The sequence below is a fragment of the Syngnathus typhle genome, linkage group LG21 (assembly GCF_033458585.1).
Source record: "Syngnathus typhle isolate RoL2023-S1 ecotype Sweden linkage group LG21, RoL_Styp_1.0, whole genome shotgun sequence".
Classification (NCBI taxonomy): Eukaryota; Metazoa; Chordata; class Actinopteri; order Syngnathiformes; family Syngnathidae; genus Syngnathus; species Syngnathus typhle.
Genome location: NC_083758.1, coordinates 7,882,314 through 7,893,329, shown reverse-complemented (window position 1 = coordinate 7,893,329; position 11,016 = coordinate 7,882,314). Strand labels below are relative to the sequence as shown.

Sequence of the window (11,016 nt, the reverse complement as noted above, 5' to 3'; positions counted from 1 at the left end):
CTAGATGTCCATTTGTATTCCAATAGACGTACATAACCAAATTTGAAAACTCATGTGAGACTTTTTTTTTTCTCCCTCTATTTTGGAGCATTTGAATGAAACTACCGTAAATTCCGGACTATAAGCCGCGCCTTTTTTCCAAAATTTTGAACCCCGCGGCTTATAGTCAGGTGCGGCTTATGTAAGGATTTTCTTTCGTGATTTTTGTGATGACTTGATCACTTTTATACACTGCGGCATCTTGAAGAAAACAACAACAACAAAAATACTATTTTGAAACACTACTATGGCTGCTGCTTATTCTGGCTGTGTTGCTTGTGACTATTATGAGCGTTAGTAGGAATGCACGCTAGGTGACCTGCGTCAAAGGGCTCTAAACCCTTCGTCACAGGCAATGTTTAGAAAGACATGTTAAAGTATGTTATTAAAACTTTAAAAAGGCTTTCTGTGAACGGTCTTTCTTTGTAAAAAAAACGCGTGTGCACGTGCGGTTTATAGTCCGGTGTGGCTTATATAAGAAAAAAAAATAAAATATCCCCCAATATTAGCTGGTGCGGCTTATAGTCCGGTGCGGCTTATAGTCCGGAATTTACGGTAATAAACAGGATATTCATAATATTGCCCTCCGGGTGTTTCTAATCATATGGGACAAACAGAAAGGCTAAAAATACACGTCATGTTTTTCCATTCATATTTTTAGCGCCGTTTATGCAAGCTGCGAGGAGCCGTTTCGCTTGAATGGCCGTCGCGCGCTGACGTTAGATAACAAGCGGCTGTTCGCTGACCCGCTTTTGGCTGGGTGACGCAAAAGGTGCCCCTCCTCGAGAAAAAAAAAAAAAGAAGAGGACCCACTCATCTGCATTCAGCCCTCAGATGAGACGCTATTTAAATGGCTGGAGCTCACACTGGAGCATCTTTAAAGCATGAAGACGGAAGGCAGCGCGGCGGCTCAAGCGGCACCCTTCGGTGCTCGGAGCCAGAGTTTGATCGAGGACGCCCGGCGGGAGCGAGTCGGGAGTCCGCCGGGGGCGGACCCGCAGGTTTTTGAGGAGAAGGAGGGCCGGGTCACCCTCAACGTGGTGTTCAACCTCAGCAATGAGAAGAACGTGGGCTTCTTTAAGACAGGCAAAATATTCGAGGTAATCTCTCCCTTTCCTAACGCGGGTCGGTTCTCCGTGAAAATCGACAGCCGTGTGAAGTGTTTGTCACCTTTGCAGACCTTCGACGCCAAACTTCTTCACGTGGAGAGCCGGCCGGGCAGGCGGTCCAAGAACGGCACGTCCGAGTTCTTGGAGTTCTTGGTCAAGTGCGAGGTGCACAGCTCCGACTTGGACGTCTTTATCAACTCGCTGAAAAGAGTGGTGGACAACGTTAGGTCAATCCCGGAAGAAAAAGGTGCGTTTTGAACAAGAGTGACCCGGTTGCTGATTGAAAAACAAAAAAAAATCAAATTGTTTTTTTTCCATCTCCACGGCAGTGCCCTGGTTCCCTCGACAGATAAAGGACCTGGACAGATGCAACTTGCTGATAACCAAATTCGATCCCGACATGGACAAGGAGCATCCGGTGAGCATCCGCTTAACATTCGGGCCCGAGAAAAGCGAAGTGGCGTACAAACAATCTGTCACCTTCTGTCCCAGGGCTACACCGACCCGGAATACAGGAAGCGCCGTGCCTTCATCTCCGAGCTGTCCTACACGTACAAACAGTGAGTTTGACGAGATGGCCGCTTGCTTCACCTGTCCGAAATGCCGCCCGTTCATTTGGTCCGGCTTGTCGCAGGGGTGACCCGCTGCCCGAGGTGGAGTACACGGCGGAGGAAATCGCCACATGGCGGCAGGTGTACAAGAGGCTGCGGAGCGTTTACCCCGATCTGGCCTGCCGACAGTTCCTGGACGGCCTGCAGCAGCTGGAGAGCCATTGCGGCTACGGCGAGGAGCGCGTCCCTCAGCTCAGAGACATTTCCGCCTTCCTCAAAGGTGAACGGACGACCGCCTGGTTGTTGATGGACGGTCGAAGCCGTCCGTATTGTGGCCGGGACTTGGAAGTGCCCCGCTTCCTGTCGGTGTCCGTGGCAACGCTTCAGGTTCTGATGGGAAATGGAAAACTCCAGGAGAGTGACAAGTTTGTTGCTGTCTCCAGAAAAAACGGGGTTCCAGTTGCGTCCGGTGGCCGGCCTGCTGTCGGCCAGGGATTTCCTGGCCAGCTTGGCTTTCCGGGTGTTTCAGTGCACTCAGTACATCCGCCACGCCTCGGCGCCCATGCACTCTCCTGAGCCGTAAGTCCTGCCGGGTTCCTCCTCCGCCCCCCCATCCCGTGCTCCTTTTACTGAGGTCGGACTTCCTTGCACAGGGACTGCTGCCACGAGCTGCTGGGTCATATCCCCATGCTGGCGGACAAAGAGTTTGCTCAGTTCTCTCAGGTACGTGGTGCATGGTGTCCTTCGGTTCTTGACGCTGATGATTGACGCGGTCTCTTACAGGAGATTGGATTGGCCTCGCTCGGAGCGTCGCAAGAAGACATTGAGAAATTATCCACGGTAAGACTCCGAATGAGATCCTTCCATTGATGGAGAAGCGTTTGAGATGATGAATGAATCTCTATTGAGGTTGTGTCTGCTGGGCTGGTTGTTTCATTGTGAGACTTGAGCAGCACCCAGTGGCGAAAGCTCACAGCCGCACCCAATTTGGTTCCTCGGTCTAGCTCTACTGGTTCACCGTGGAGTTCGGCCTTTGCAAACAGAACGGAACGGTGAAAGCCTACGGCGCGGGACTTCTCTCGTCCTACGGAGAACTGGTGGTGAGTCGTGGCACCGTCGAGCAGATGTCCTTCCGTTCGACGTGCTTTGACACTCTCTTCTTTTTTAGTACGCCCTGTCCAACAAACCCGAGTACAAGGCGTTCAATCCCGAGGAAGCCGCTGTGCAGCCGTACCAGGACCAAAGCTACCAGCCGGTTTACTTTGTCTCGGAAAGCTTTGAGGACGCCAAGATCCAATTGCGGTACTGAAGGTTGCTTGGACTCCTTTGCTAGATCACACTTGAACCGCAATCCATCCTTTTTAATTCCCAGGAAGTACTCGACGACCATTAAACGACCCTTTGCCGTGCGCTACGAGCCAATTACGTGCAGCGTGGAAGTTCTGGATGGGCCCAGTAAGATCCAAAACGCCTTGCGCAAGACACGAGATGACCTGAGGATGTTGCAGAGCGCCTTGGACAAACTCGGCTCCTCCTGAGGAAACTTGACCGGGGCGTTCAAAATACCGTGTTGTATTGTGAAAGAAATAAAGATCTATTTTTCCTGACTGCATGTCAGTGACATACGTGACGAGCGCGAGAAAAAAAAAAAGAAAAAAAAGGCGGTGGGAGTAAAACGGCTACACAAGCAACACTTGCTCAGAGGCCGTTTGTTTCCAAACCGACAATTTCCATGTCGACAATTCTTGGAAGGCGTTGCGGTCGAGCAGGCAGAATGAGCTTATTATGAATGATTTAAGTATCGAGTTGCCTCCGCCGCTTCAAGTCGGAGCCAACGGCAAGGCCTCGCGGGCCAGGTCAGCGGGACCTCACAGTCAATCGAAAAGTGCTGGCACGCACTCCTTGTTCCTCGGGACAGCCGCTTCTTTCGACATTTCAGCAAGGTTCGAGATTCCCATCCGCTGCCGGTCGCTCCACTATCGACACGCAAGTCCTCAAAACTCCCGATGGCGAATCAGAGCCCGCTCTGGCCTCCGTGGGAAGCTCGGCAGGAAGAGAACAATCGCGGGCGAGCGCTCGCTCAATCCTCGCATCCGACCATTTCAAAGCCACAAATCCCAGAGAAACCGCGGCCAGGATGCGGCTCTGCCTGAGGGCCAAATATCAGCAGGTTGCCGCGGCAACGACAAGGCAAAATTCTTGCTCTTGGCGCGGCCGGCCACAAATCCCAACGGCATCCAACGCATCATCCCAAAATGTTTGCGTGGACATCCCGAGCCGACTTGGCGCGAGCCGGAGCCCGCCCGCCCGGGTCGGCGGGTTCAGCGTGAAGATCACCATTCCATTCTAAACACTTTGAGGTTTATACTTAACAAATCCTCTTCGCCCAAGTTCACCGAGAGGACAAACGCCGAGCTGAGCCTGACTGACGGCACGAAAGCAAGGACTCGGATATCGACACTTGAGCAAGGTCGTACGTGAATCGATCGCAGCCCGGGGAGCGCCGACGACTGCAACAAAGACGACATTTGCTTTCCGGACCGGACTTTCTTCATCGTGGGAAAACACTCACGAGATTAGAGCAAACACCCGCCTCAAAGAACTTTAATCTCCCCGCCCGCGTATGATGTTGCTCATTAGCTCCGCCGCTCATCTTGAGCTTTTAAGTTTTAAAGCAGAAAAAAAGAAGAAGAAGAAGAACCGCAGCAATTAGTAGAACGTCCGATTTTTGCAAGGTCAAAACTTACTTCCATCCTTGTTGCTCCTCTCGTCGGCCTTGAGATGGCGTCCTCGCGGCAGCCCCGGGCGAAGCTCGCGAAACTCCCGACTCATATTTCAGGGGAGGAGAAAAAAAAAAAGTATCTCAGCGTGCAAAGGGAAGTTTGATAGCATTTGGAAAACAATCAGAGTACGCACAGACAGTTCTGGCCGTCTGGCTCGTGTGCAGCCGCTGCTCCGGCAAAGCTCGCGGCGACCGCACTGGACAAGGACGTACGCGCAGAGCGGTAGCGCGTTACGCTCTGCGGCCGGCGGTTTCAAACCGCCGCGGCCAAGAAACATACGAGCTTGACGCACTGCTTCTGAAGGTCTCCAGAGGCCCGGCGGCGTTGCTGGAGGCTAATTAGATCGGCCAGATGATTCCGTGGGAGGCAGTGAACCGAGCGAGCAGATCATCTATACTGTGTGGAGAAATCTCAAACATTTTTTACATTTCGCAGTCATGCAAACAAATTTTCTTTCAGGAAGCGGGTCAAGAATGCTTCATGTTGATCCATATTGGAAATCTGCAAGCTACTCAAAAAATCAAATGTCTTTTAGTTGAAATCTAAAGAGAGAAGGAAGAAGAACATTTCCCCGAATTGAGACCTCACAAGTTTGCGTCTGCGCCACGCTCAGTTCACCGAAAAAAAATGACAGCGTCGTCAATTTCCCGGCGGCGGCGGAAATAAAACAACACACTTGGCGGCGGCGGACGTGAGGCTTATGATTGATTGCCGTGGACGGAGTGATTGATTGCTAATGTGTGGTTGAGCCTATCTGCCGTGGTTACACGCTTAAGAGATCAGGCAAATATGCGTGGTGTCATTGGGTGGGGAATGCTGGGAAAGATAGATGGATGGACGGGCGGCCGTGCCAACGCCGCTCCGCCTTCGCCTTTGAACCGCGCCTCCGCTGGCACGACATGACAGGCCGAAACCGGGCGGGCTGACTTACGTGCCAACGAAGGCCTGCACGACCGCGCCGCGGCTCAGCGGGACCGTATTCCGCCAAGCACCTGACTGGCCGAGAGCGAGGGCTATATCGGGATGAGTTACGACACGGCGGGATGGAAAAGTGGAGCAGATATAGGAAGTTTGAAGAGCGCCGCGCACTTCGGGGGAGAAATGTGCCCAAGTCGTAAAATCTCGTCCGTGAGAAAATTCTGCTGTGTGAATTGCGCCGCTTTGGCCGAGGAGTTGCCACATCGGTGCTCACGGGAAAGACAGATGAGGTGAGGCTGACATGAGGGTCAGGAAAGGGGAGGGGGGGGGGGGGGGGCAGCGAACACAACACGTCCACAGAATTCCACGCACACGCCACATCTACTCAGAAAAATATTTTACTGAACCCATTTCAAGAACAACATCAAAGAAGAGAGCACGTGCTTACATCTCCGTCATCCAGAAGCAAAGTTTGCGGTCGGCGCCGATCACGCACAGCGGGAGCGTGCGGTGCCAGCTGAGGCCCGAGCCCACCGTCACCGAGCCCACCGCCACCGGCTGGGATCGACGGCAAAGAGGAGGAAGTTAAGAAGAAGAAAAAAAAATCACAACGTGTTCAAACTTGGCTGACCTGCGGGTGGCCCAGATGGTGGATGAGCAGCTGGCTGTTGACCTTGCCGGGACATCCGGTGGTGGCGAAAAGGTTCTCTTGGGCCCGTGACCACCTGCCGGCGGAAGAGCCACACTTTGCCCCTGAGCGCAACTCATCCCCCTCGCCACGACAAAGTTTGAAGGGAGGCGGCACGTTTACCTGCCGAGGCGTCAAATGGCTCTCGAGTCCCAAATTCAAAATAGATTTTCATGCTGTTGCCCCATTTATTTATGTTCTTGTACTACGCGTGAAGTGAGGCCGGGCCGCGGCGATTTGAAAAAAGAGAAACCGGCGGAAAGAACCTCTTTGACATCTTTTGGCAGCAAAGGTGTCTTACTTGAACTGCTGGGCTTTCTGCCTGTGCGCCGGCCTTCGTTCCTGGGGGTAGCTGCCCAAAACAAATGCCGCTTAGGTGTCGTGGGCGATGCGCCTGTCGCGGGTCACGCGGGCGCTACCTGGAGCGGGTGATGTCCCAGATGAGCCAGTCGCTGCCCGCCACCGCGCCCACCTTGACGGTGTTGGCCAGGCACCAGTCGGCGGCGCTGAGCGGCGACTGGCCGCAGTCCAGCGACAGGATGGCCTGCTGACTCAGCAGGTCGTAGAAGCGAACGGTGCCCTTCTTCTCGGCCACCATCAGCTGAGGGAGGTCGGCGGCGAGACGCGCTTCAGCTGGGGCGTGCGCAAAAGGTCAGGACCGGCGGCGTCTACCTTGAAGACTTCCTGCGGGTGCCAGCACACGCTGATGCCGGGAGAGCGCAGGCGGAAAAGGCCGCTTTGGTTTCCGTCCAGGTCCCACACCCTGCGGACCAAATGTCATCAATCAGTCAAGCCCGTAAAAAGGCCATTTGCGTCAAAATGCCAAATACCGTAATTTTCGGACTATAAGTCGCACCGGAGTATAAGTCGCACCAGCCATAAAATGCCCAAAAAAGTGAAAAAAAACAACATATATATGTATATAAGTCGCTCCTGAGTATAAGTCGCCCCCCCCACCCAAACTATGAAAAAAAAACGCGACTCATAGTCCGAAAATTACGGTATTGGCAATACACTTGAATATGAACAACTTTCAGTGAGTCCAACTTAAAACAAGAGCAGCGACTGGAATTGCTTTGAGCATGTTTCACATTGTGGGAGGCCCCCCTTCTCTCGGTTTTCTCTTTGTGGCCCTGAGTGGGGGGGGAAAAAAAAAATTGTTGGACATGCCTGCCAAAATCGTTCGCTCTGGATACGGGCACTTCCATTTTACAGCGCTGACGACACTTGGAAGCGCTGCGGCGATTTGGACGTGGCGCCCCGGTGTGGATTTGATGGCTTTACTGCAGAACAAGCTACTTTTACAGTAGGAAAATGACAATCACTTTCTTAGGCAGGCAGGCAGGCGAGCTGTTTTCTTTTTTTTTTTTGGGGTGATCGCAAAGACAGCTATGACATACGCACGCAAACGGACGTCACGAAGGACTTGGCCGGGGAGGAGAGCTGCGGTTCTGAGAGACGTGGATCTCTGGTTAACCACCTCGGAATGAGGAGAGGTGGAGGGGAGGGCAGAAGGGAACTTGCAGAGACGGGAATTGGCGGATGAGGTCACCACGCTCTACTCAGTCCCTGTGCAGATATGGCCCATTTCACAGACAGGCCGCTCTACATTTTCACCCCCCGGGAAGAATGCTCCCAGCTGACATCTGACGCCCCCCCCCCCCGCCACACACACACACACACACACACACAGCAGACCAGACCACAGGAGCAAAACAATGACTCGACCTTATTTTCGAAGAGCGCCGGCCAAGCCGAAGCTCTATTGCACGCTACTCGATCGGCGCCAAAGTGCGGTCCACCGCGCTACCCTTCAAACGGGGCTCCGCGGACAAACATGAGCAGCCCAAAAAAAAAAAGGAAAAAAAGACACATGACACGGCTGACCTCCTGATCACCGCATCGCTCGGGATGCTCCAAAGGACATCTGAGGTCGGAGCAAGAAAACATGGAAATGGACGACGCAGCCTTGAGAACCTGCACGATGAACGACGGCAGTCCTCGCTCTTGGTGGAATGTTCACCAAAATGCACATCTGAACTTGATTTGACCATCAGTGACCCCGTTGGGCCGGAACGCTAAATCGAGTCAATAATAAAAAAAAAAAAAGACGGCAACTCACATGCACATTTTCTTTGCTTGAAATGCAAAACAAAGGGACTTAAAAGTTCCCCGTGCGACATCGGCGGCAGGTGCCTGTCAGCTGTTCGCAGTGAACCCAGTCAACCCGAGCCCGGCAGGAGCATGCCGTTCGCCCTTTTGCTCTCTAGGGGGCGCATTGGCTGGCGCTTGATCCTTTCCCCTGAGCCAGCGAGCGAGCGTCTTGCGCTGCTTTGTGGTTTTTCCTCTCCGCCGGCGAGTGGATGGAAACATTAGCAGCAAAACAAGCAGCTAAAAAGCCGCTGACAAGCCCAAGAAAGCCCGTCATGGGGCCCTCTCCGGGGGCGTGTCCCGGAGGTGACCCTTGCTACTCCTCGCACTCTTTCGCTCTTTTTTTTGGAGAGGGGGAAGTTAATGACCCCCCCCCTCCTCCTCCTCGTCTTCTCCTCGAAGAGAGCGAAAAAAAAGCGTCTAATTGGATTTCCATATTAAAGCAATTAGCTCGCAAAACAGCTCGGCGCTTACGCACGGTCGCAGCCGAGCGTGTTGTGCTTAGCGTCACGTTTCACTGTGGAAACACGGCCGGGACTTTCTGAACCCGTAACAGAAGAAGAAGGAGAACAGAACTCCAAACCAGAAGCCCCCCCACACACTCACACACACACACGCACGTACTGTAACATCCGCAGCGGAAAGAAGAAAAGAAGAAAGAAAGAGAAGGCTGGAACCTGCAAGTGTGGTCATCGCTGACGGAAGCGATTTGTTTCCCTTCGCTGGGCTCGAAGACCAAATGGTTAATGTAGCTGCTGTGGCCCTCCATCACCTAACAAAAAAAAACATTTTCTCCATTTTTTTCTTTGTTTATGTTCACCCCCTCCCCCCTTCGCCACCGCCGTACCTTGACCTCGTGTTGATCCTGAAGGACCGACGTCAACAAACGGAGTTTTCTGTCGGGGCCGGCCGTGCAAATTCTGCAAAGACAAGAGAGCCGCTTTTGAAAACATGACCCGCCACGTCCCACCAAAACGTGCGTACGTGCGTGTGTGGTAGAAAGTTGGAGAAGGGAGATCGTAATTGCGCGCTAATGTAAACACGCGGAGAGACAAGAAAGATTCTCTCCTCGGTCATTCTTCACACGATTACAGCGAATGGCTCCTGACGGGGAAAACGCGGTGCGGGACTTGGCACGAGGTGACGTGGCGAATCAGACGAGATGACATTAGCGCGGGCCGCACATTCACATGTTATTCGAGGAAAGTGATGGACGTGCTCAAATCAAGAGCGGCCAAATGTTGGAAAGGACTCAACACCTCTCAATTTTTCCAATATACAAAAAAAACGCAAAATACAATTTCCCCGTCGGGATATCAAAAAGAATCTCCTTGTTGATAAATGAAAGGAAGCGATGTGGCCGGCCCCTCCGTTTCCCGGCAGCTTCCGTGCGCCCGTGGAACCCGAGCGCACGTCACGGTGGCGTTACGCAACGCCGCCGCCCAGCGGGCCAGGTCAATTAAGCGGAAGCGGCGCTGTCGAACGATTGCGTCGTTAGCGGCGACTTGGCAGCGAGCGGCGGCTACTTCAACACAGCTGTTGCTTGTGCTGGACGGAATTATGAATGAATAATCAGAACCTGGACAGGCTGTACGAAGGCTTACGTAATTGGGATTTCGCGGAATATCTGCGAAGCACGACCAATATTGAAAGTCGTCTTCCTTTGTGTCCGTCGCAGTCAAATAAACGTGATTTTCATTTCATCTCATGACGTTAGTCCATGTTTTGTCAAGTAAATATCAAAGTGGGAACATTTTGAGCCAAGAGAAACCTGATTGTGGGAATCCGGTCCAGGCGGGACTCCGGGCTCCAAGCCAGCGCGTCCACTCGTGAATCGTGATGGAAAGCACGGAGAACATTGAACTCCACCCCCTCCACGCTCATGTCTTCCTCCTGAGGTCATATTTCGTGATGAGGGTGGATGGACGCAGACTTGTGTGCCAATGGCTCACCTGGAAGAGGCAGGTGCCCACCACCACGCACTGGTTGCAGCCATAAGCCAGCAGGGAGGCGGGCGTGCCCGAGGCGAAGGGGCTGAATTCCACCACGTCGACGTAGCCATCACACGGCACCGTGTAGCTGGGGCCTCGGCTGGCGTCGTCCCCAGCGCCAAGCGGCCTGGCAACGCTCATCCCGGAATATCACTGGAAGAAATTTAAAAAAAACTATGACTATTTTGTACAGTCCCAAAATTGAAATGAATGAAATTTCTGTCCAAAAGATTCAAACCCAAACCTCCACCAATGCGAGGCAGACACGCGAACCACTGTGGTCCTGTGTGTGCCCCCAGAAATACATGACCGATGAAACATGTCTTTTAACGCCATTTTTGGAACAACATCCGCCATTTTGTCACCACTGTCAATATTTTCATGGACATTGACAACTTCATTCATTAGCAAACCAGAATTAGACGAAACATTTTAAAACGAGACACCGGCTCATTGACAAATGACCTAACAACCAACTCTCGGTGCGCTTCTGGGGCAAAAGAATCATTTCAAATGACATTTTAATTCTATTGTTCAGGAGTGAAAATGAACTTTGTAAAGCACGTGCCAAAACACGCGGCTAGCAGCCGCTTTAACGCTTAGTCCAAAAGTTTTATAATCTACTTTTTGACACAATATTTACTGAAACATAATGACCATCAACCACAAACAAATAGCAGAGAAAATAAGTCGTTTTAAGTCACCTTTGTGTTTACAATCAGTTCCAGTGGAGTCAAATGGAGCGCGGTTTGGAGGATGCTGCCGGGCGCTTCCGGGTTCTTCTCA

The 11,016-nt window shown here is 52.4% G+C and overlaps 2 protein-coding genes across 2 annotated transcripts; one reads left to right on the top strand and one right to left on the bottom strand.

Annotated features, from left to right (window-relative positions):
* Positions 1-889: 889 nt before the first annotated feature.
* Positions 890-3,270, top strand: th2 (tyrosine hydroxylase 2). Its single transcript, XM_061268661.1, is given in 11 exon segments — positions 890-909; positions 911-1,395; positions 1,478-1,566; positions 1,641-1,708; positions 1,783-1,979; positions 2,143-2,278; positions 2,353-2,422; positions 2,483-2,539; positions 2,704-2,799; positions 2,868-3,001; positions 3,072-3,270. Coding segments are annotated over 11 exon segments (1,518 nt in total). The 3' UTR covers positions 3,238-3,270.
* A 2,512-nt stretch (positions 3,271-5,782) lies between these two features.
* Positions 5,783-11,013, bottom strand: nup37 (nucleoporin 37). Its single transcript, XM_061268657.1, has 10 exons — positions 10,935-11,013; positions 10,192-10,383; positions 10,011-10,132; positions 9,087-9,159; positions 8,917-9,011; positions 6,761-6,851; positions 6,508-6,689; positions 6,390-6,440; positions 6,032-6,125; positions 5,783-5,958 (listed from the first exon to the last, which is right to left on the bottom strand). Exons 2-10 carry the CDS (start codon positions 10,369-10,371, stop codon positions 5,845-5,847), a joined length of 1,002 nt encoding a protein of 333 aa, XP_061124641.1. The 5' UTR covers positions 10,372-10,383; positions 10,935-11,013; the 3' UTR covers positions 5,783-5,844.
* Positions 11,014-11,016: the final 3 nt, after the last annotated feature.